Genomic DNA, 26,396 nt, shown 5'->3' on the forward strand with positions numbered 1-26,396 from the left:
GAATTCAGCGAATCATTATGTCTATGTTGAGGTGGACCCCCCCCCCCCCAAAAAAAAAAAAAAACAAAACAAAACAAAAAAAATACAGTAGAAATTGACATGTGATGTATCATTGTAAAGCCTGGGAGCTCTACTATCACAATCAGTTGACATATTTCATGGGAAATCATTTTTGGCCTTTTGGGGGGACTCCAAAGTTGACAACTTTGCCATTGACATTATGAGGAACCCTGAAACCCTAACCCTGATTGTGATAGTAGAGCTCCCATGCTTTACAATGATACCTCACATGTCCATTTCTACTGTATAATTTTGGAAAGAAAATCCATCTCAACATAGACATAATGATACGCTGGATTTTTATGTGTTGAAAAGTGTTGGGATAAGCACAGCCACGTAGCGGTTAAACTTGTGGAATTTCTTTTTAAGGTGGAATCGAAACCTAAGAAGCACCGCAGCGAATGTGGTGCCAACTTCAGCGTCGTCTAACTTCAGCCTTAACCCTAACCCTAATGCCACGCAAGTCTAGGAGGGTCAAAGGTCAACTTTGTCCTAGAGACATGGGGACACTTGCTGTTTCATCAGGAGCCCTCAAGACACACCTACGTCAAATTTGGGGCTTCTGGCGCATGAGGAACCCTGAAACCCTAACCTTGATAGTTCCTAGGCTTTACAACGATACATCACATGTCCATTTCTACTGTATAGTTTTTGAAATAATCCACAGCCCCCCTCACGCACACCCCAGGCTGTTGCTCTGTTGAACTTTAATCACTAACCGACACTCAGAGTAATCACTGTGCAATAACCATATTTTCTTCTCCTGCTTATTCTACACTTTGAATGACCACGCTCTACCTCGTACTGCTGCACCCGTTTCTTTTCTTGTTACAGTACATATATGTAGACTTGTATTTTATAGGTATATGTTATATATGATAATGTATACTTGTTATGTTATATATATGTATATGTATATATATATATATATATAATATTTTTTTTTTTTTTTAAAGATAATGTATACTTGTATCTCTATTTTTATTCCACCGGCGAGTTGCAAATTTGTTCACTTTTCCACTTTTGTTTATTGTCTTTTGTTTTGTGCTGTCCTAATGGACGTAAAGAGAAAGAAGACAAACCGTGTTCTAATAGGGCAAGCGGAATACGTTTCGCTCACATAACAGTCCTATGGTTGAGAAATTCGAAGGTGATGCGTCGCTTAGGCTTTCTGATGAAACGAAAACGAATCCGACGCAGCTTTTAAATAGCAGCTTCCTGAAGTGAGGTAGGCACTTTTGGCGAGAGCACCAGGGAGGCAGGGAGGCAGCTTGGCAGCTTGGCGAGGCAGGGCGATCCTGTTTGGGCTGTGACGTTTCACGAAAAGCTCGTATTCAGTAACGGTAAGTTTGCGTCGTGACTATCATCGTTGCTGTTGTTTTTATTTAGGTGAGTAGGTTTTTTTTTTTTTTTTTTTTTTCCCATTCCCCATTCTTGATTTCAGTATAGCCTACGTCAGTCCCGCTTGTGGAGATGCTGAGCGACTAAAAATGATGATGCATTATGTAGTTACTGGAGACGTTTATGCCTAATAATGAGCGTTTCTACGTTCCTTTCTAGAACATGGAACGTGGAACAGGAATTGATATAATTTTATTGTAGCATGTAGCAAGTTACTGAGATCTATTTTGAGATGCTGTGACGCGAGCCGCTGTCCTTTTTCCAGTGAATAGAAACCTACTCCCGGTTCTGCATACATCCAGCAGAGGGCGCATATTGCACCTTGCTACAAATAAGATTTTGTGCGTGCGTGCGTGCTTGTGTGTGTTGCATGATTAATGATTACTGTATACCAGGCATATGGCTGTTCGTATTCGTTGGTATAATGTATGTCCATAATGTAACATTATGACGATCAGAATGATCGTCATAATTATTTATTGATTCAAAAAGGGTCCATAAATAAATAAAAAATTAGTTATTTGAGCAATTTTGAATATATATAAAAGCACTAAATACCTCTGTCGATCGAAAAGCACACCTCTGCATTTCTTTAAAAAAAAACAACAAAAAAAACGAAGACATTGCTGGGCAGACAGCAACTAACACTGCACCTGTTCTCAGTAAACAGTGAAGTCACCAGTGCTATTGGTCTAAGACACCACCCCCCACCAACCGCATCCGCACACTGCTTATAGTGAATAGAAACCGAAATAACTGTTCTGAACTAAAGTAACTGTATTCCATGTACCATGACATTTTTTTTTTTTTTTGCGATTTTTTGTTACATTTTATTTTATTTTTTTACTGTTTTAGAGTTGAAATATTTAAACAGCACATAGATTTAATTTAAGGCAATTTAATGTTTTAAATTCCTATTTTTACAAAAAAAAAAAAAAAAAAAAAAATCATCATTGAATCTATTTTCCACAGCAGTTACAGGCGTGACTCGGTAAACACCACAATGGAGAGAGAAGGACAATGTAATGGTAAACATGCTCTATACGAGACAGCTGAAACATTTGTTCAAATTTACCATATGGCTTCCATCAGGTTGTAAACACATGAATTGTTTTACTTATAGGTTTTGATACGGACCACAATGAAGAAGCCAAAAAGAGGAGACAAAGACATAGAAATAGGGCCGTGCCAGGTGGTGCCTTTCAAGGCTGGCGCGGGGGGAATCAGGCCAAAACAGGGGCAAATGAAAATTGGGTTGGGGTCATGCAATCATGCAGACAGCCAGAGAAAAGTGCAAGGCTCAGGTCTGAAGTTAAAGGGTTACAGGGTGAAGGTTCAAGAAATGGAAGAGTAATGGGGGCTGAAGGAGGTGTGGGGAGACAACAAGGGGGAAGAGGACGGAGGATCATAAACGAGCAGTCAGTGCAAGAGAGAAGTGGTGGCGGAAGACGCAGAGAGCAAAGTGCAGCAGATAGGGACAGGGCCAAAAGTTGCTCAGGGGAAAAGGGTGCGAGCAAAGGAGGGCGTAGTGCAAGTGGAACAAGGCGAGGGGATTGGGACAGGAGGGGTGAGAGGAGAGGAGGGAGTGCGCATCCACCAGACAGAGACAGGGCGCCAAAGGTCCACAAACTGGGCTATAAAAAACTGGAAGAACTGTGTGAAGGAGAACCCTCGGTGGTGGCCTTCACACTCTCGTCCCACCCAGGCCTAAAGGATCTCCTGAGTGACAGAGAGATGAGGAAGGACCTGGTCCATCTCGTCTGTCAGGTGCTCAGCAAAGCGTTCACGTCAAAGACAGAAAGAGCCACCAAGCAGCACGTGGCTAACATCGTCAAGGATTCAGAGTTCTTCCGGGCCACCCTCCTATACTCTCTGGCTGGCATGGAGTCCGAGTCCGATCCTGTCTGCAGGGTGCGACACCCACAACTTCTCGGGAACATCTTGGCTATTCTGTCAGAGGTATGCATAGATTCAAATGCAGTGGAAATAACAACAAAGTGAATGAGAATGTCACACTCAGCGAATGAATGCAGAAATGCCCATTGAGCACTGAGTAGTACTTTTGCTGAAATAAACAAATTGAGTTGTCGTTTATTAGGCCCTCAGTATTGCTTTTAGTGTGAAGCAAAATACTGCTGCATCTTCTAAATTATTGTGACAATGTTTATTTGAATTTTATCGACCATTTAATAATGATAGTGAGCTGCTGCTTTCTAGACCCTTAATAAAAGAGATCTTGATTTCAATAGTGTTCATCTGGTTGAGCAAAGGATTGTTAATAGATGTTTAATAAAGAGTTTGGGAGGAGAGAGTTTAAGAGTAAATAGGATGAATGTCTATATGTCTCCATGGGTGTATTGCTAATGATGTGCAATAAACTTCTCTCAGGTTCTTAGCATATTCCCTGCCAGCTGCGTCGAGACAGTGAGACTGGTATTGACGCAGCTTAAGTCCACCATTGACAACCTAAAAACATTTCATGTGGAAATTGGGCCCCAAATAGAGGAGAGCATGAGACGTCTTCAGGATCTGACCAGCCATCTCCAGGAGAGACGCAGGGAGGGTACCTTGCGGTCAGACAGGGACACTTACTCCATCCTACCTGCCAGTGGTATCATCCCAGGTAATCCACCTCATTATGATGCTGCAAAAGCCACTGCAAAGTCAAGGATCAAATACCATTTTCATTTCTTTCACTTGCCTCTAGGGGAAGAAGATCTGGGGGACTTCAGGGCTATACCCATCTATCCAACTCATGCAGAGTTCCATAAGGACGAGAAGCCCTTCCTTCGACAGAACCTCACTTCTAAGAGCTACGTGAGCACCCACCTCTACCTAGACACGCACTTCCGACTAATGAGGGAGGACTTTGTGCAACCGCTGCGTGATGGGATCCAGTATTTACTCATGAAAGTGGGAGGGAGAGGCGGTCTCAAGAGGAACACTCGCTTTGACAACATCAGAGTGTATTTTGACACCCGGCTGCTGGTGCCCAAATGCACGCGGTCTGGAATTGCCTACATAGTGCAGTTTGATGTCAAGCCGTTTCGGGTAAGAATTCTGATTGAGATTGACTGTTGACTTTCACTGTCCTGAAAAAAAAACACATACAGACGCCACGTCAGTCACGCTCAACCTAACCCTTCATCCTTTCTCCAGTCCTTGCGATGGCAGAACTCCAAGCGGCTGATCTACGGCTCCTTGGTGTGCCTGTCTTGTGACAACTTTGAGAGTTTCCTGTTTGCCACGGTGTCAGAACGTGACCCCAGAGAACTTCAGAAGGGACAGTTGGAGATTATCTTTACTGAGGAGTGCAGATCCCAGTTGGCCACAATTCAGGTGGGTTCAGGGCAGAAATGCACTCGCTGTTTTTGGGCAACAATAGCCTCTAATTTTAGTCAACCGCAAAAGAACGCTATGGCACCGTGATTAAATAGTGGTAGTAGTAGTAGTAGTAGTAGTAGTAGTAGTAGTAGTAGTGGTAGTAGTAGTAGTAGTAGTAATAGTAGTAGTAGTAGTAGTGGTAGTGGTAGTAGTAGTAGTAGGAGTAATACTGATGGGAAGCTTAATCCCTTAAAACACCAATATAAACTGGAAATTAAAACTGACCATAAGCACCTTGCCAAGATTTTCAACACACCACAGAATGAATTGTTCTGTGTAAATCTTTGTCTTACAGAAAGATCAGGTGTTCCTGATGGTCGAGACCACAGCCTACTTCGAGGCTTATCGGTATGTGCTCGATGGTTTAAGAGAGCTGGAGGAGGACGACCTGCCCTTTCAGCGGTAGGCTCAGTGGGTCTTTGTGTTCTTTGTCAGGATGCTTTTTTTTTTTTTGTTCTGGTAAGGCCACATGGAAAAAGTCCAGCTAGAAAGGTTCAAACTTACGCTGGTGTTGTTATGTCTGCCATTTATCCACTGGAGATAGATAGATTTAGTAGATAAAGTTGCATCAATATCATGCAATAAAGAACATGCAAAAATCCAACCCCCCCCCCCAAAAAAAAAAAAAAAAGAAAGAAAGAAAAATGAAACAGGACTCTGATTTTCTGTAAACACAGAAATCAATACAGAGTTTTCTGTCACTAAGGAAAAAGTCAGTACATGTGTGGACAAACCTGAAATCCTAAGCCAAGCCTACACCGTCATTGTATGCAAGTATAGGTGTTGCAAGGGTAATACAGCGTGAAGGAATACAGTTGCATAAAGAGCTAAGAGCGCACTGCTCAACTATGCCTTGGGATGAAACAAAGAGCATAGTGTAGACAGATGCTGCTTCACTCTAATGTCAGAAAAATGCTTTTATCTTTGACTGTGGGCAAGCTCCCTGGCCTCCCTGGCAGCCTCCATAGCCTCTGTGTTACCTTTAATTGTGATTGCTCAGAGCAAAGAACAAACCATGACATTGTGCCTATATAACAAAGGTGGGTACTGCCTCTCAATGAGTTTCTCTGTAGACTGCTGCTAAGGATCTCTGTGACAGCTACGATAAAGGCGATAGAGTCATTGGGTAATTATGTTCAGGGTTTTAGCTAATTAATTGTTTTCAGTTCAATTCGTTCACAAGGGGAAAACAAAGAAACACTTGAATGTCATGAAAATTCCCTCCACCGTCGCAATGATGATAAATCCACCTTAATCAAAAATCATTGGTATTGTATGGATATCAGCGTTACTGGACACTTATTGACATGGCATCAGACCAATACCAAATGCGCAGTCTTTTCCATCATTTCCCCAGGTACATCGTCGAGTGCAACAAAGATGTGCAACCTCCAGCTTACCTGAGAAGAAATGACATTTACAACCTTCAATGCATTGCCGACCCTGCGAGGAAGAAGAAGACGAGACCTCTGCCCTTTCACTGCTTGAGAGAAGCCCACTGGCCCAAGAAGGAGGAACTGGGGCTCGATGACTCCCAGATGGAAGCCCTCCGGCTGGCCCTCACTAAGGAGCTGGCCATCATACAGGGACCTCCAGGCACTGGTGAGACACAAATGCAAAAGGCAACTACCATTTTGGTATGGAGCGTGTTTTTCAAAACCAAGACTCTGCAAGTAAAGTCGGGACACTTGTTTCCTTTGCTTCACACAGGAAAAACACATGTTGGCCTGAAGATTGCTCGGGCTCTGTTGTCCAATGAGAATCTGTGGAGCGATGGTTTGAACCCATCTCCGATGCTTGTGGTGTGTTACACAAACCACGCCCTGGATCAGTTCCTGGAGGGTAAGCAGTGATGTCTGTTTTAACAACAGCAAATCTGATCCTATCTCAGTTTGAGTTGTAATTAAAACAAAAACAATTAACTTCTTGTTGACGTATATTGTGGTGTCCGTCATTCAACAAAGTTTAACTTCTGCTGTCAACGTGTTTGTTGTAAAGAGGGCAGAAACTAGAGAGAGCTTTGTTGTTTTCACAACTGAAAATGACATTTAGTGTTCCGGTATCCTGTATTGTGTGTAAATGTGCCATATGCCTGCAACCAGATCAATTTGAGGTGTAACCATTAGTCAGGGCTTTTGGACACATCCTTGCCCATCAAATGAGCTTGTCAAGTCCTTGCATACCCGACGGACAGTCTAGTCAAGCTCAACAAATACTAAAGCAAAAAGACACTTATGATGTTTCTTTTAAAAAGTTTGTTCTGATGTGCCTTTGTTTTCCTTTCTCCTTTCAGGCATTTCTAAATTCCTGGACAGAGGCATCGTGAGAGTTGGCGGCCGCAGCGACAGTGAAATCCTGAAGCGTTTCAATCTGAGGGAGCTGGCCAACAAACCTGATTTCAGACGCTCTCTGCCGCCTCATTTGCGCCATGCGTACACTGATGTGAGCACATGTCAAACTTTCGTTCATAGTAATTATGGAGTTTATCATAGTTTCTCATATTTGTGCTGTTGGTGAAACTTTTGGTTTCACGTGATTATGTCGTACATTGAAATATGCACGTGTCTTAGGTGCTTTTTTTTTTTTTTTTAAAGAGATAAATCTCCATTGTGTGTCATCTTTTAATCAGGCTTTCAAGGAGCGTGATGCAGCGGAGTGGAATATCGTGACCCAAACAAGAATGTTGGAGTGCTCTCTGAAAGGAGTTCTCTCTGAGTTGTCCCTCAAGAAATTTATGAACGGCAGACATTGGGAAGATTTGTGCAAAGGACCTGTGAGTCATTCCAAATAAATAATACACACTGTGCACATCAATACAGGTTCTACAAAATATGGGCTAGCACTCAGAATTTTAAAATATTTTTTATATGTATATTTTCATACATAGGAGTATCACAAAAAATCAGAATGGACTGATGACAAGACCATGATGCTGGAGTGGTTGGGTGTGAGTGTCCGTGCTGTCCAGAAGACGGAGACAGAAATTGCAAATGATATTGACGGTAAGCCTTGCACCATGTGAATCTGAATAACCTGACAAAACAAAATAATAACATTTTAGGCAAGGAAATAACAAGTCTGTGTTTTCCCTGTAGCATAATTTATTAATAAAGCAAAACTAAAACCCGTGAAGAAATTAAATGAATCAATTAAACAGCATTGCTGTGCCTGTGCCTTACTTTCTCGCAGCAAACAAACAAACAAAACTAAAAGCGTACCTGGAAATTTAAAAATGTTACATTTAAAGGTTTTCACTTTGATTTAAATAAACAGAATATTTTTTTCATCCTCATAATTTAGATTTTCGCTCCACTGCTTCCACACCTTCCGAGGCTGAGGAACTCATTGATATCATCGAGGAGGCAGACTGGATCCAGAAGGAGCGGATGATTGATGACGACGAGCCTTTTCCAGAGGCTGGTCAGGACGGCAGAGGCAAGGCAAACACTGCAAAAAAACTCAGACAAGCGGAGAAAATGATGCTTGCTTTGGACCTGGATGAAGAAGACAACAAGAAGGAAGGGGCAAGCACAGAGGAATGGGAGGTAAATACGGACTGACTTTAAAATATTGCACAACACACACACACACACACACACACACACACACACACACACACACACACACACACACACACACACACACACACAGGAAAAACATGCTCCCAGAGTTTTTGTTTTCAAACAACGGATGGAATATAAGTTTTCCTAAATATACTACCTGATTTAAAAGTTGCTTCAGTCCCAGGCACACGACTGCCACCTGCTTGTGATGGCAGGAATTGCCTGAATTATTTTTTTTTTCTAGTATGAAAAGCTTGAATGAATGATTTTAAACTTGCTCAATTTTTTCTGTGTGCGCAATCATTATCTTGTTAATCATATGTTGGCAGAGAGTCTGGAGAAGTTACTTTGTCCACAGAATTTTTTCACAGCAAAGCTGCAACAAGGGTTTGGGTCGTCTCTCTCAACAACAGAAGCATCTGTTGTTGGTTTTAAAATGACCAAAGCAAACTTTAACAAACTGTTCTCAAAAGCTCATCTGTCAGTTTTTAAAAGTCTCAAGACTGACTGATGCTCTGAACCTTTTGAAGTGAATGTACTAAGTGAGCTTGTGGGCCTGTGTAGAAAGAATAAGCTTACAACAAACACAGGAGTGTTAAACAACAAAGGCAGGATTTGAACTGAATGTCTCTCTGCTCCAATCCCTGCAGTTCCAACGAGCACAGAAGAAAAAGATGAAGCAGGTAATCAATCGAGAGCTGGCGAAGAGCTCAGCTATGACCGAGACAGAAGAATACGCCTTCACAGACATTTGGTCCCTGAGCCTGCAAGACAGATGGAGACTCTATCGGTGAGCCTGCTCCACTGTGCTCTGCATCAGCTACGCTCCTCTTAACCCTCGGTCCTGCTCCCACACCTGCCTCAGTCAACTTTTAATTGTTTGAAAAATACAAAAAGCAAGAACAAAAAGAAAGAACAGATTTGTCTCCCTTCAACAAATGAGTCATTCATATTTTTAATGCAGACAGACTGCAGAGACAAACGCGTGCTGCTCTTCTTAATTTACGCTCTGTCTGCAGCTTGTGGATGGGCCGCTACAGGGCGGAAGCTACCGCCATCGTCGAAGGGGGTCGGGAGGCCTACCAGAACGTCGTGGACCGATTGGCAGAAATCAAACGCAGCGAGACCCTTTTCCTGCTTCAGAAAGCCAAGGTAAAAATAGTTGGCTGCAAGAGACCACACTGTGTGCTGTTTCGTCAGGAGTGCGGGGAATCCCTCAATGTCTGCTACATCCGTGCATCTGAAAAAATGAACGCGTGTTGTGCCCAACAGGTCGTTGGGATGACGACCACAGGAGCAGCCAAATACAGGAAAATCCTGCAGCAACTGCAGCCCCGCTTGGTGATCGTAGAGGAGGCTGCAGAAGTTCTCGAGGCTCACACCATCACCTCGCTGACCAAGGAATGCCAGCACCTCATCCTCATCGGCGACCATCAGCAGGTGAGGAAACCGCACACACAGCAGCCTTGGCAAAGCAACTTGTGCACTGTTGAACCCATTGAAGTGAAACTGGTTGCTTATCTTTCAGTTTGGAAATTTCAAGGGTCCAAAGTTTGCGATTTAGTGACATCTAGTGGTAGAAAAGGGATAATGCGATACAACAACTACCTGTAGTAATACCTTTGTCATGTGTCGAGCGTTGCCAATGGCCGTGTCAGCTTGCAAGCACCTCGGTGACACAAAAAAATTGACAACAGCCTGATTTGTGGCAACATAAATGGTGGCACAATTTGGCTGCCTCTTCACAAATCGTTGTGTAAAGGCTCATTATTAGTAAACCAATTAGTGATTTAATTTTTACTGGCTTTTTCTAACTAAATATTCACTCACATATTTTCTAGTCAATTTCATACAAATAGTTCCTTGTTCATAAGCGTTTAGAACTGACCAAAACCCCCCCAAAAGACGACTAAGAACTGACTCGAAGTGCAGCGGCAAAGGGACACCCAGTCAGTGGCAGCACTAACTTCTGCGAGTCTTTTTCCATCTCACTTAAATTCCAATTGCCTGCAACCCATAAGCGGTCAAATATTGTTCAGTCCGTGGTGCATTTCAATCTTTTTTTTTTATTTTTATTTTTTTTAAAGGGCTAAAAGTGAAAGTAGGGAAATAAATAAACTCTTTTAAGCTCCCCCTTTCCCTCTGCTGCCCGCTCATCGTTCTGTGTCTACACATGAATGGGGCATTTTCATTGGTTAAGAGGAAGATCCGTTCATTTTTCTACTTTCATATTATTTTGTATCATTATTATGTTATATAGGCGACATGGTGGCGCAGTGGTTAGCGCTGCCGCCTCACAGTGAGAAGGTCATGGGTTCGATTCCGGGGCCCGGACCTGGGACCTTTCTGTGTGGAGTTTGCATGTTCTCCCTGTGTCTGCGCGGGTTCTCTCCGGGTTCTCCGGCTTCCTTCCACAGTCCAAAAATATGCATGTGAGGTCAATTGAATATTCTAAATTGTCTGTGTGAATGGTTGTTTGTCTCTATGTGGCCCTGCGATGAACTGGCGACTTGTCCAGGGTGTCACCCTGCCTTCGCCCTAAGACAGCTGGGATAGGCTCCAGCAGACCCCCGTGACCCTGAATTGGAATAAGCGGGTATAGAAGATGAATGAATTATATTATATATTTCATATTATATATATATTTTGAAGGTGAGTTGTGCAGCTCAGCTCTTCACACTTGCAAATACAATCAAATGCTGTGCTTGTTTATATTTAACATTTTCTTATTATCAGAAGTTTGCAGGAGCTGTTTCATACCTCATCGGCACGACATGTGCTGCGTGTGCAAAATAATACATTTCTATGTGTTGTGCCTGAGTAATAAATGCTCGTGTTGAATTTTATGGTCCCTCCCAGTACACGATGATGGCAGTAATTGGTTAATTTGTCTTCACCTCAAGACTTGTGGCTGTTTTACGCAAATAATAGAATCAACTAAAGACTATGAATCAAGCAAATGAACTCAAGCAGCACCTGGTGAAAAATGAAAGATTCTGCCAAACATCAAGTCGTGCAGAATGATAACGGCGACAAAACTGTTGATCAGCGTTTTAGAATGATGTGATTTTTGGCTTAGCTTCGTCCCAGCGCCACTGTCTACGACCTGGCCAGGAACTTCAACCTGGAGATGTCCATGTTTGAGCGGTTGGTGCGAATGGGTCTTCCCTACGTCCGGCTAAACTACCAGGTGCGTATCTCTGCATTTGTTTACATATTTCAACGTCTCATTGCAGCGTTTCCAAATAAATACAAGTAAGAATAGTGAAAATGGTTACAATTCCATTTCTCTACAATATTTGGTGAAATCTTTGATTTTATGTTTACTGCTCGTTACTTGCTGTTGCACTAAGCCTGGTGATGCCATTTGTTTCCCAGCATCGTATGAGGCCAGAAATTGCACGTCTTCTGACTCCACACATCTATGAGCAGCTGGAAAACCATCCGTCTGTGTTTGATTATGACAACATCAAGGTGTGTCTTGCCCCCCATCCCCTTTCTAGTTATTATTTTTTTTCTTGAAAAAAAAAAAAAAAAAAACAAGTAAAAGAAGCGTTTTGTCCTAAACACACAAAAATACAAGTCAAATTAGCTTGTGTTTACACATCAAAGTGAGTGAAGTCAAAAGTAATTTGATGAAAACCATTGCTACATGTAATTTTGTATTACAGGGCCTCACCAGCAGTTTGTTCTTTTTGGAGCACAACCACCTTGAACAAGAATGCAAAGATGGAAAAAGCCACCAGAACGAACACGAAGCATTGTTCGTAGTCGCCCTCTGCCGCTATCTTCTCCTTCAAGAATACGAACCGAAGCAAATTACCATCCTCACCACCTATGCAGCCCAGCTACACTGTCTGCGCAATCTTATGCCAGCCAGATGGTTCAACGGGGTCAGAGTTCACGTTGTGGACAAATACCAGGGAGAGGAGAATGACATCATCTTGTTGTCTCTGGTCCGCAGTAACACCGAGGGGAAAGTTGGCTTTCTGAACATTCCCAACCGGGTCTGTGTAGCATTGTCTCGTGCAAAGAAAGGTCTCTACTGCATTGGCAACAGTGAAATGCTGGGACGAGTCAAACTGTGGAGCAATATCTTGTCCACGCTGAGAGAGAAGGACCAGATCGACGATGCCCTGACCCTGACCTGTCAGAATCACCCCAAGCGTCAGATACGGGTGTCATGTGCAGAAGACTTCAAGCAGGCTCCTGAGGGGGGCTGCACGCTGCCGTGTGAGTTCCGCCTTGACTGCGGCCACGTCTGCTCCAGTGTTTGCCACCCCTACGACATCGAGCACAAGAAATACAAGTGTCCCAAGAACTGCGAGAGGATCTTGTGCATCGTGGGACACAAGTGCATGCTTGTGTGCCATGAAAAGTGCCCAGAGAAATGTCCCGTGCTCGTCAGGAAGGTCATCCCTCAGTGTCAGCACACGCAGCTGGTCCCGTGTCACCTGGACCCAAGCAAGTTCAAATGCCTGGAGCCCTGTGAGAAGCTGCTCCCCTGCGGTCACCGCTGTAAGACCAAGTGTGGCTACCCGTGCATCGACAAGTGTTGGGTAAAGATCAACCTAACTCTGCGGTGTGGCCACACCCAGAAGGACGCCTGCTTCTACAAAACGCAGGCAGAGGAGCCTTTTTGTAGGACCTCGTGTGAGCACGTGCTGAAATGTGGCCATGCCTGTCCTGGCAGCTGCAACGTGTGTTATCAGGGACGCTTTCATTTGCCATGCAGTCACCAGTGTCAGCGCCCCCTGATTTGCTCCCACACGTGCACGGAGCCGTGCAGCGGCGATTGTCCGCCGTGCAGGAGGCCCTGCGAGAACCGTTGCATCCACAGCAAGTGCTCGAAGCAGTGTGGCCAGCCCTGCGTCCCGTGCAGCGAGCCGTGTAGCTGGCATTGCCCCCACCAAAGCTGCGGCAAGCTTTGCCACGAACCGTGCGATCGCCCTCCGTGCACCAAACCCTGCGGCAAGACGCTGAAGTGCAGCCACCCGTGCATTGGCCTGTGCGGCGATCAATGTCCAACAAAGTGTCGCGTGTGCCACCGCAACGAAGTCACAGAGATTTTCTTCGGCAACGAGGAAGACTTAGATGCCCGCTTCATTCAGCTCGAAGACTGTGGACACGTCATCGAGCACACAGCCATGGACATATACATGGGGATGGACGACAGCCATCCGGGGAACGGAGACGATGGGGTGGCCATAAAATTGAAAGAATGCCCGAGGTGTCGTACGCCCATTCGCAAGAACCGACGCTACGGATCGCACATCAATAGGAGCCTGGCTGAGATCGAGATGGTCAAGAGGAAGGTGAATGGGAACGACGCAGACATTTGGGAGCACAGGGGGAAACTTCAGAAGCAGCTGAAAGAAAGCTGTGTTGATAATGGAGAAGATCTGGAGCGGGGATACCGTAGAATCGCTCAACAACTCGAAAACGCTTATCTCACAACAAATGAACTGTGGGTCCTGGAAAACAAGATGGGATTCATGAAACGAGTTGCAAAGTTAATGAAGATCCAAAGGAAACGTGGGCCCTTCAGTGAGAGCTCTGCCTTCAAAGCGGCTGGGCTTTTTGTGTCGTGGCTGGGCCGCATTGACCTGAGGTTGGCTGAGCAGCAGGTCTACGACTTGCAGAGAGAGCTCCAGAGAATAATGCTCCTGACCGACCTCGACGCACGCTGGGATGCGGCTGAGAAGAAAGGAAAATGCGCAGAGGTCCAGCACGAGGTGCAGGCATTGAGAGAGATTTTAGGAAAGATCGGCCAGTTCACAGAGGACGACGAAGACAAGGCGAAAAAGCTAATGGATAGACTGGACATCAAACTACCCACCACGGGCCTGGGGATCTCGGAGGAGGAGAGGAAGATGATTGTTTCGGCGATGAACATGCGGCCTGGCCACTGGTACAAATGTCCCAACGGCCACGTCTACGTGATAACGGAGTGCGGGGGTGCCATGGAGAGTCGACGCTGCCCTGACTGCAGCGTCACTATCGGCGGCGGCAGACACGTGCTTGCAAGTGGAAACCAAGTGGCCTCGGAGATGGATGGATCGCAGCACCCGGCTTGGTCCGAAGCCAACAACCTTCTCAATTACGGTCACTTTGACATGTGAAAAAAATCAGAAACAATAAAAAACAAAAAGTCAGCAGCATTACCACTTTACATCTGCATTAATTCTCAATGGAAGTGGGCGTATGTTTTTTTTTTCTTATTTTAGAATGGGGGATAGGCGCAGCACTCTTTCTGCAATAATTTCCAAACACCCATAGAGCATTATGAACAATATACTGCTTACACATTTCAATTCTGATCATTTGAATTTCTCTCATTGTAGTTAGTATATATTTAAACATGTTTTTCGAAATCTTGAGTAAAGCTTTTAAAAAAATCTAATAAAGAAAACATTGTAACGATTGTAATAAAAATGTTTTTTTGATGTATTCCTTCAAGGGAAAGTTCAACATTTCGTCAAATTCGGCATTCACTTATTCAGTAAATGGATTCCCTTTCATTATCAGTGCCAGTTGTCCTGAGATGCGGGAGGCAGGGACTCAAGCTGCTCAGCGAACCAGATGGTGGTGAACAGAACACGTCTCCCTCTTTAAAAACTCATCAAATACAAACAAAGCCAAAAAACTCCAAAACACTCGCCTGGACAAAATGTGACCTGCACATCCCGCACGGCAAAATGTTGAACTATCCCTTTAAAAGCAGTTATGCTGTATCTAAACAACAGGTGGCAGTAAAACACTGTAAGTGGATAGTTACTCTGTCATTCATTTTAGATAGAAAAGATTTGATCCCTCAGTTTTCCGTCTTTTTTTCAACCATTTCTAACAGTATTTAAGTAAATTAGTGTCAGTGTGTTTATTTAGTTTGCTTTAATATATAGCACAAGGTTTTGCACAAGCATTATGTATTTTTTGCACTCTCATCACATTTGAAGGCCTGCTCTTTCTCTTTCAACAAAAAAAACTTCTCCTTTTTCCCTTTCAGTCTCTCCAATTGAGTTTCTCAAACTGTCTGATGCAATGCACACACACACACACACACACACACACACACGCGCGCGCACACACACACACACACACACACACACACACACACACACACACGCGCGCGCACACACACGAGAGAGACCATGAGGTGTAATCACTAGTGTCCGTCATTAGCAGTGAAACTAGAGACAGTGTCCTCAGCTTTGCATGCCTCTGTAACCCACTGTTCAGCATGACACAACAGCTTGTATGACGTAATTGTTTGATAAATGCTATTCTGTGTTAAAAAGCAAAAGTCTGAATTGGAGGCTGAACAAGAAATAATAAAGACAAAAAAAAAGAAGTGTTTTCTGACCTCTTTTCTAAATGTCTTTAGATGTGTCAGCGTTTCTTATGTGGATTCCTCATATTTTTGTTTTAAGTAATAGCTTCACGACTTGAACAAATATTACAGTTCTCTCACCTTGAAGGTTTTCATAATTTAGGTCTAGGTGCCACCCCCAATAGTTTAACACCCGTCTGGTCCCGTCTCTTTTTTTAAAAAATGTTTTTACTCTTTGCTTGTGCATCCTGGTTTACAAACAAAAACAAACGTTTTCTTCCCTCAGATGTCTTCCAAGCCGTACAGTAAAGTGAAGGCCCTCACTGTGACAGTCCTCCCTGTCAGTCGAAAATGCTCCACGTCTGAAGCGAGCATAAGCACGTAACACAATTTTTTTTCACTGAAAGTGCTGCAGTGACTGCACATCCAAATCAGATAGATGCTGAGTTGTGACTCGAAAAAAAATATCTCAAGTCATTCCACTTCCCATAGTAGAAACTTCCCCTTTCCACTCGTGTCTCCAGGGACTTTGTCTGACAAGGCCTGTGATCTCCACCAATGGACATGTATGTTATTTTAACAGTTAGCTCTACTGGCATCTTATCATTTTTGTCATGCATTCGTAGAATAAAGACATGGCTAATCAAGAGTTCATGTAAAATTAAACAAACTTTAAAAGGCTGAAAGAGGCAGAGGGAAAAAAGGCAGCGCTAGAAAATTTATATCCTTAAGGGCCGAGATCAGTGGGCTTTAAAAATATTTTATGTTGTAGTTTTTTGGATGTTTAAATCAGCAGTAAAAGCAGCAGAGTTGGGGGTATTTCTAGAAGTTTAAAAGATAAAATATCTTAAAGCTAGTTTTTTATTGGGACTGAGCCCCAGCGATAGGTTCAGCTCTGGAGCAGGGCAGGTCATCGCAGGGCGAAGACCCGTTTGAAATTGTAATTATACTTCCGCCGCCCAAATTTGATCCCATGAACATGCGCAATGTCGCGTAGTGTTTTGCGCCTCCGCGGTGCGAGTGAAAGGATGGCTCTGAACTCTGGCAGAAGCAAGTGTTTAATCTCTCGAGAGGAACAAGGCTATCTGACGAATAAACATGAGCATACAATTAGCAGATACATATGTCATTTGTTGAACACCTCCCCAACAACATCTGGATTCGCTCCAGAATCAGTGTCGCTGGACAAAGATACAAACCCCTATCTGAACTACTTGACGCCTTTGCCAATCTGGTTTGGTCAACCTGACCTAACATTGGTGTTAGAGAGGCTGCATATACAAAAAGCCTGCTGGTATGTCTCTACAAGTCCAGTTGTCACAAACCACATGATTCAACAATAATTTTTCCACCACAGTGAAAAGTCACCAAATTTTAATCCATTTAAATAAAAAACCTAAACTAGAATTTAATTAATCGAAGAAACTGTACAAATCTGCTCAGTAGTGCCTACATAGACCAAAACACAAAAAGGGCCATAGCGCCCTCTAGGAAGGTCGCACAATCATGGGACAAAGATCCAGGCGTCGGGGGTCATCGGGGCGGGGGACACATAGAGTCCTGCTAACGCTGCTTGCAGCTTTAATTTAGTTCACCCCCCGGCCTAAAGTAGCACAAAATACATTTAAAGACTATTGTAAGGGGCTATTTTCACACAGTCTACCACATGATCGATCAATTTATTTTGCACTAAATCGCATCAGCACTAAATTCTACTTACAGAACCCTGAATAAAGGGTATTACTTACTTTAATTGAATAGAGGTTGGTTAAAAAAAAAAAAAATCACAAATGATTTGTGTCACTTTTCGACTATGACTGTTTGTTTAATAACAACCTTAATATTTCCCACCACTAAACATTCAATGTACTCGCCGTGTTGTGTACGTGTTCAATGAGGGTGAGACATTTTCAAAAACAACATCTTTGTTTTTCCAGTATGATTGAGGCTGAAGTGAAGCAGACATACACTATTGAGGGAGCACAATGAGGTGTGCTTTCAGTGCATACAACAGCCGGATGTATGTTTCCTGTGTGGCTTACAGCTTTTAGTTAGCAGAGGATAGCTTGTGAATAGTCTCCTGGAGGCTTTTCATCACTGGAGCTGCTATAAGACTTTCTTTATGTCGAGTGAAAGTGTGACGGAGCAGGTATAAAAGTGGGAATACAAAACAACCTTTTTCTGCAAGCACCAAAAGCTTTCATTCAGATCTCCTTTGACGCTGTGTAGAGGCTGTGTCAGAGGCTGAGCTGGACAAATAAAAACTTTTGCACATGAAGAAAAAGAAATCCCCTTTCATCAACTCAGTGTTTAAAGATAATACAAATGTTCAAAACTACTTTTACATATTTGTTGATTACTATTAGGTTCCTCTTTATTAATGATTTTTATATTGAAGCATCCAAAAATTGCACTAATGTTGTGAGTTTCAGTCATTTAAACACGCAGTAATATAGAACAACATTTGTGCAGTCCAAAGAAGAGGCAGGACCCAAATGCGAAAATCACACAATGGAGGTGAGAGCTGTATTTTCTACTTTTATCCTTTAATTTTCATCTTAAACCACAAAAACGGGACAAGACAGCATTATTGTTGCAAGCAGTGATCGAGCCCTCTAGTGGACTCTTTGGGTGCTGCTATCTGTTAAACACGAGTGTTTACCTCCTACAAGGAGCAGTACCTATGATGTCCAGTAGAGTCTGGGGCCCTTTAGCGGACTGTGTAATTAATTAAATCAATAATAACAACGACCAAAAATTAGTCAACGAGGAAAAAATGCCAGCATATAGAATGATTCACATCAATCACAGTTTTGAATGCAGAACTCTGTTTCCTGGATCATTTAAAAATATGATACAATGTTTGGACAAAATGTAGAAAATGTCAGCGTTTCTCAGCTCTTCCTTGTTTCAGATAAAATTCAAACCACTATGAATACACATCGCCTTACTTTTTTTTTTTTTTTTGCCTTAATCAGCCCGTTGACCCTAATTTCTTTAAAATTCCAAGCAGCCCTGACTTGTGGGTCGACTACGACTGATCTCCCTCCAATGGTTTTTGGCTCACTTAACCTCAACCGACCGTCCAACCCATGTGTGGGAGTCATTCCCACACATGCTCGCGCTCTGCTTACATGCTGGTCACTCCCCGCCGGATTTGACTGGTTCTCACCTCACAGGGCCAGAGAGGCGGGGTGCACCACGCGAAGAGGGATGAGAGCAAGTGCAGGCACGAGCACACAGAGTGAAGGGAGGAAAGACAGAAAGGAAGAATGAGAGAAAGAAAAAAGAAAGAAAGAAAGACAAACAGAGAGACACCGATAGCATCGAGACAGGAATAGTCTGATTGGATGAAAGACGAGGGGGGGACGTACTGGACTGATCTGCTTTCAGTCCACCAGAGACTTTGCTGATGGGCAAGAAGACAGACAGAGGGAGCGTTGATACGGAGCTGGACTTGATAAGAAGCGAACGGACGAGTTTGACTGATCCTCCTCTCCACGGGCCAATGAATGTGGGAAGAGGGGAAAATAAAAAATCAGGATGCAAAGACAAAAGGTGCAGACGGGAAAAATACCAGCACAGACGGAAAGATGTGCAGACTGAAAAGATAATAAAAGTGAGAATTATATTTCTTATTTTCAACTGGGGAACATCAGATCTGTGAAACCGAGAGCTCCAAATGTTTTTGCCGTAACAATCACATGGACTGCAATTCTCTGTCATTCTCTGCATTTCTCCAAACAGAAGTCATTGACTGTGACAGCAACAGCACAAAGCTCAAATTCTCCATTTCAGATGAAATGTTATTTCTTAAACCTGCCATTCCTACCTGCTTGCCCTTTGCGCCAGATTTGGATTTTGGCTTTTGTATTTTTCTTGCTTTTCTTCATTGTTGAATTGAGTCACTTGCTGCTTCAAACAATTTCCGTTACACCTTGAAGCTGACCGCAGAAGTCATCCTTCTATTGTGTGCTATGTGAGTGCCCTCTAGTGACAGCTCTCATTTAAGCACCTAGTTCGACGTTTCCTCAACCAACACTTCCCCATAGCTCCCCAGAAATGAGCAAAGTCCACGGTTTACATCTTCTGTGAGTACAACTTTTTTCCAGATTGGCTCTAAAAATCAGCCACATCAGTGACGCCTCCCACAGGTTTGTAAAAATATCCTCAGCCAGGTGTTTGTTGTGCACTGCAGTAAAGCGTCATGTTCTTGCAGCAGGTTGTGGACACTGAGCCAAATATGATGTTTTCTGGAGAGTTGTTTTTGGATAATTAATCATATTGCACGCTGCTCTGCTAGAGTCTGAGGTGTAAAAATGAAAATGTAAAATCAGGTAAGTTAAAGGAACGTTCACATTCTAGATAGGAAATAATGTGTCCTTTAAAGACACATGCGTGGGCAGGAGGCGGCAAGGAGGTTGAAAAGTTTTAGTGCCTGCTAATATGACAAAATTATGGGCAGAAGACAACCTGTGGTTTTTAATTGGGGCTTAATTGCGGTGTGGACAGCACATTAATAATGTATTACCTCAGCCTTCTCCGGAGATAGTGGCCGGGCAACATTTCACTAGGGGTGTCATCACATCAAAACTTTGATTAAGGCAGTGGGAGAAGCGCGGACCCTGATCAAATTTTTTTTTGTTCCGCTTCCAGGCTTATTTAAATGTAAATTCGTTTCCATTTCAGTTCCTCCCCATCACGACGATGTCGACGGGAGCAGCGACAGGATTTAAGTGGGGACTGTATTTTGTGCCCAGGTAAGCATATTTAGTTTAGCGAGTGTTTGATTCGGGCGCTAATTTGAATAACTGCGTGAAAGCCAATTCAGTTTTAATTGAGCTCCGCTCCCCTGAATACCTGCAACTAGATTAGTCAGTGACATTAAGTTGTTTAGCTGCAGCCGCGCCTCCGAGTGCACCTCCCGCCGCCTCATGAGTCAGGCACTCTGCTCCAAATTTTTTAATACAGAACCATATGCGCGTCGCAGAATAGCCTGGTCCCGGTGCTTCACGTAGCGGCAGTGAAATATGGTCAAAAAGGGAAAATGATACGCAGGCTAATCCATTCTACTCCCCTGCACTCGAGTGCCGTGACAAAGGTGGTTTATTACCATTACCATTACTGTATGATTATCAATATGTATTAGGGCTCCTCGCCATCCAACGGTGCCCAAACAGGCCGTGACAGGCCCCAAACAAACTGGGTTTCTGCTCCATCGGGGGGGAAACATTAGGAAAAGATGCACATCCCTCTGGCACCGGCCCAGCGCCGCTGAACCTGCCAGGGAAGTTGAATGTGTATTTGTGTTCCCCCTGACCAGCACACACTCCATCCTGCTCTCTGTCAGCGTGTTTTTCTTTTTCTTTTTCTCTCTTTTTTGGGGCTTCTAACGATTTGTGCAACCTCAAACTCATTGATCCAGCACCGGTCGGGACCGGAGCAGGTGGTGCTGCGGAACCTCCGGGCCACCGGCAAAAACACACAGCGTCCTCTGCAGACCCTTTTCATTCAAGCACTTGTAAAAGACGCCGTGTCTAAGGTCCCATATCATTCAAACCTGACTGCTTTATTTTTATTTATTTTTTGCTTGCGTCACAAGCATATAGAATGTCCCACACAACCGGCAAGAAGCCAAAAATTAGATTTTTTTTCTTTCTTTTTTTTTTGCTTCAAACAGATGGCTGAAGAAGGTTACATTATTTTCCGAACTATAGGTTTTTTGGAGGAAAGGTAATCCTTGACTGTCTTTCCAGCGGTGTCTCGGTGAAAAAGATAATAAATGTAAAATAGTAATAAAATAAAAAAATATGACCTCTACCGTCGCAATTAGCAAAATCACACTTGATTTGACTGATTTGCCTGTGTGCAGAAATTATGGTTACAATAGTCATCACGCCTGGAGGTCGTCACAGCTGCTGTCACACATGCCAAGGTGATCCTGTGAAATTATCATAAATGCCTCCTTAAAATTGCTAAAAAAAAAAAGAAAGTAAAAAGGCTAAAAAATACCATAATCGGTTGTTCCCTAAATGTGGCAAATCATCTTTCTAAATGCTACCAGTGACAGTTGCAGAGTGGCAAAAAAAAACACAAACACAAACACGAAAAACGAAACAACCAAAAAACCCCAACCAAAACCAAAAAAACTGTGCCTGCAGAGCTTAATTATTTTAGGGTCATGGTTGCAGCACAGGTTTCCAGATATGAGCCTTCATTCAAAGGCTTTGATGTTGTATTCTTCTCCCTGTTTCGGTTGAATTTCTCACCCTCTCAGCAGTGAGTGGCTGAGCGCGCGGGGGAGAATGGTTTTGGAAAATTAGTTACATTGTGCTGAAGTAGCAAAACAGTTTTGCCGAAGAAGGCCACACACACACAAACACACACACACACACACACACACACACACACACTTGAAAGCTGGCTCTGTCTGTGTATCCTTTCTTTATTACCGCTGTAAAGAAAAAAACAACAACAGTTGTCTGGATATTCGGTTAGGGAGAGAAAAGTGAGAAGTATTTGAAAACATGCTGTAATAAGTGGGAATCATATTTGTTGCTGTGCTTGCGCTGGGTATAATTTATCAACCAACCAAATGTCATTTGCATCATGGAAAAGCAAAAACAGGAGCATTCAGGCAGAGCAATCACACAAAGACAGAGAGTCCTTAAACTGAGCCGCGGCCAGACAAACTTAATCAATCCTCTGCCTTATAAGCCCCAAGACAGTAGGCGGTTGAAATTAGGCTGATTTATACAGCATATATCGGTATAATATCACCGAACTGCCCGAAAACAGTGGACTAGTTTGAGTGGTTTATTTTGTGAAACACAACCAATTCAACATTTAAACCAATAAACCACATTTAAACAGGGTGAGGGTTGAAAGTCATTATGCTACTTTGCTCCATCTTTTCGAAATGGAAATGAGACATGCTGATAGATCCTTGCAGACCTGCTCATTTTGTTGAAACTTGCTAAGATATCAGGACTAACCTGAAAACTGAGAGAAAGTATCTTGTGTTTCCTGCACACCTGAGAGATCTTTAGCCTTTTTACATTTGCTCCTTCACCCATGCAGAATAGTTTGATAATTCAACTGATCTGAGTCAAGTGAATAACAGAGAGAGGGAAATGTGGGATTGTCAGGTAAAGGTATTGGAGCATAGCAATATCAAATCATACAAGGGTAATGTTTCCTAAGTCCATTAAATTTATTCCCCCCGCCTTCCTTCAAAAACGCCAAAAGTAAAGTTAAAAAAAAGAATGGAAAAACCCCCGTAAAAATGAATTAAAGGGAAAGTGGAAATAGGTCGCAACAACTTCAGGTGTTAATTTTTGGTGTGAGGGGCAAAACACATCACACCTACTCACCCCTCAGCAAAGTGTTCACTGCTGCCTTTGTTAACCACAAGATTCCTTCCAGTGCGGATAAAATTGTCGCGAGCACCTGTGCTAGTCTCGTTAGCATAGTTACAGCTAGCAGCACTTACTTCCTGCTTGTTCCACGTCTAAAAAAAAGTTGCTGGAAGCTGGTTATGGAGCACATTGATGAAATGATGACTTAGAGTGAAGCTCGGGCAGTGAGGGATGTGTAAAATGTAAGAATTAATGACAGTAATGCACTTGCTGCTGAAACTTGATATGAAATAATGTGCATGAGGACACGCGTCAAGATTTCAGCTAACCCAATACCCCTCAACCATTTTTTTTAGCTGCTCTCTTTAATCATACATATATAATAACACAGATATAATTGAAGCTTGAGGTGGTGATGAGTAGGTGGTACTTGGGTGCACATAATTAATTTTTCTTTTCTTTTTTTGTTTCTTTTTTTTACCAAATACGACTATGGGCTCTGCACACATAAGCACGTCCGCCGACTGAAGTGAGTTTTCAGGGAGAATTAGGGGCAGCGGCATCATCAGAGTTGTAGAAATGGCGGAACATGTCCTAAATGACTTTGTTCTGACCCGCTTGTACGTCAGGTTAATTATGATGTGGTTTGTAATGGGAATCAGGACTTTTTTTTCGCAGTCCTGGAGGAGCTTTGTGAGGAGAGCGGAAGCACTTCGTGTACCACCAGGATGGCGCAGTAATTTTCTTTGATCTTCATTTTTCACTCAACGGGGAGGAGCCCTTTAGTGTCCTCCTCTGCAGCGCACGGCTGCGCTTAAATCCTCGCAACAATTTGGAATGTTCTCACTAATTCTAAAGAGTAATTATCTCGCCAAATGAAGTACACCGCTCTCTCTCCCTTTTAAAAATTTTTTTTTTTTTAAAGCAAACTACACTAAAAAAAAAATAATGATTGAGGATGATGTGTAACATCAAAGTGGCCGGACCGTTTTATTCAATTTTTGTTTTTTTTTTTTTGCTATGCAGTCTTGTCGTCTCTGGCAAGCTTCAGCTGCACCAACAACATGCACTGTGGGTTATGAAAAGTGACGTCTCTCTAATTGGCTCTGCGCTGTCTGCCTTGATTTACATGTGTATCGAAGCTGCTTTCCCTAGAAATGCACATTAAAAACAATTTGACATTGCTGCTGCCCTCAGGCACACTTAGAATTATTTCACTCCTGTTGGCGAGTACCTGTGTGTGTGTGTGTGTGTGTGTGTGTGTGTGTGTAATTAAAAATAAATGATGATAAATGAAAATAATATAAAAAATAACATGGTCACTATTTTTTTTCCCCGAACGAGTGCCAGCTGATTTAATCCTTATGTTTTTTTTCCTTTCTATTATTTCTACTCTCAATTTGACTGCTACTACCATCTCAGGATTACATATCCAAGAACACATCTCTCACATTTCAAGTCTGAAACCTCACTCCTCCAGTGCGACAACATCCAATTGTCACGGCCCAGTTCTTGTAAGCCATGACTAAAGAGGAGATCTTGGCGCAAATAACAGGTTTTATTCAAAAACCCTCAACTGTAATCAATCAAAGATGATGAGGTGTGTAAGCAGCAGGACAAGGATGGTTCATGCCTCATCCTGTGGCTGACTCCTTTGGCGAGTTACTTCTAATTTTCATAAAGTTGCTCATGGAGCTCTCAGCTGTCCACCTCTGCTGGCATCGCGTCAGCGTAACTGCACAGCAGCAACCCTCCACTCCTTATCCTGCCAGCCTCCTTTTACTCTCCCCTTGTCCGTCTCTCCATTTATGATGCCGCCGCCGCCGCTGCTGTGCTTCCCCCTCACCTCCAGCCGACCATTCGCTCCTCGTGTTTTCACCAGCAGCCTCTCAGACTTTAGAGTTCGTCAGCCTCCGACAACACCTCGGGAGTCTGGACTCCGTAAAGGATGTTTATTTTGCTGCCGGCACTGCTCATGGCAGACGCTTTGATCGCAAAATCTCCCTGTAGAGTCTGAACACTTAAGTCTGTTGACACAATTCTCACAGACCACTGTTATAAAACTATTGCAGCAGCTATCTATCTATCTATCTATCTATCTATCTATCTATCTATCTATCTATCTATCTATCTATCTTCCCTGAGTCTTGGCTGTTTGAGGAATGAGGCAGAATTGAGTCACAAAAATTTTGAATTTGAATGTGAAAAAATTCCACTGACTCAGCGTACACCCACTGAAGCATTCAAAGTTGAGCGGTCCAATAGATTTAATAAAAAAATAACAAATTAGAAAAAAAAAAAAAAGTCCTGTGCATCCTGTGCAAGAGCGGAAGTTTTTCATTTTATTTTCCATTTTCATTATCAGCCTGGTGAAAGTATAAATGCCAGGAGGGTTAGCGAAATTACATGGGCCTGTGCATTTCCTGGCCTGGTGCTTATCCTCCCCTCTGCTTATCCCTCACTCTCTGTCCCTCTCAGTCTTTTCTTCTCTGGGACTCTTTTTTTAAATATATTTTTGCTGATCCCTCCCTGTTTATCCCAAATCTTTCACTCCTTCATGTCCCTTTTCCATGTCTCTCCTTCCATCAATCCCTCAGTTGCTCTGCTCTTTGCGACCCCTCCTCTGACCTGCCCCTCAACACACACGCCACCCCCTTTTTTCCACATCACTCTTGCCATACCGCTGGCACTCCCAATGAGTCTCCCGCTGGATCAGCATGACTGCTCTTGGTCCCGCTGGCCGACCAGTGAAAGAAGTGGCGCCCTCCTTAATCCTCAGGATCTATTAGATATAGCAGGGCTGACACTGGCGACAGAGATTAGAGGGGGCAGATAGTGACTGTATTGATTGGTCTTCTCATCCCGCGGCCAGCCCCAGCAGCTCGCTCATGTAATGGCGCACTGTAATGAGATTCAGGCAGGACGTCAAGGCCAGCAGGACCTAAATGCATAAATAGCAGGCGGACAAGTGGAGTGTTGGGCAAGCTGCGACGCTGCAGAGTCACGCTGCGGGGGCTGGCGGCACCGGCTGGCTCCATCCAAGCGGAGGCTTGCTTCTTACCTCTTTAAATACACACTGGACATTCGCCACCGGTCGCCCAACACTTTAGAGGGGTGATTTTGATCACCCCGTTCTGGACATGGCAGTCCAGAGAGCTTTGTGTTTGTGTTTGACACCCAGAGGCAGCGATGGTTTGGGAGCCAAAAAGCATCTGGACTGCTTTCTCTGGCATCCATTACTGGAGCTGATGAAGCTAAATCCATTTTGTGCTGATCTTAAATAGCGAGTACGAGCCAGAT

General features: G+C 43.4%; 1 protein-coding gene across 1 annotated transcript; it reads left to right on the forward strand.

Moving 5' to 3' along the window:
* The first annotated feature begins 1,302 nt into the window (after window positions 1-1,302).
* Window positions 1,303-15,758, forward strand: znfx1 (zinc finger, NFX1-type containing 1). The gene is made up of 19 exons (XM_076024828.1): window positions 1,303-1,403; window positions 2,434-2,489; window positions 2,585-3,420; window positions 3,850-4,084; window positions 4,169-4,512; window positions 4,621-4,800; window positions 5,141-5,247; window positions 6,203-6,447; window positions 6,556-6,687; window positions 7,139-7,287; window positions 7,475-7,618; window positions 7,733-7,847; window positions 8,146-8,390; window positions 9,059-9,198; window positions 9,428-9,560; window positions 9,681-9,848; window positions 11,488-11,598; window positions 11,787-11,882; window positions 12,080-15,758. The coding sequence occupies exons 2-19, from the start codon at window positions 2,465-2,467 to the stop codon at window positions 14,528-14,530; spliced, it is 5,856 nt and encodes a 1,951-aa protein (XP_075880943.1). The 5' UTR covers window positions 1,303-1,403; window positions 2,434-2,464; the 3' UTR covers window positions 14,531-15,758.
* Window positions 15,759-26,396: the final 10,638 nt, after the last annotated feature.

Source organism: Nelusetta ayraudi, unplaced genomic scaffold, assembly GCF_046127955.1.
Source record: "Nelusetta ayraudi isolate G7.1 ecotype Tasmania unplaced genomic scaffold, CSIRO-AGI_Nayr_v1 ptg000017l, whole genome shotgun sequence".
In the NCBI taxonomy this organism is placed as follows: Eukaryota; Metazoa; Chordata; class Actinopteri; order Tetraodontiformes; family Monacanthidae; genus Nelusetta; species Nelusetta ayraudi.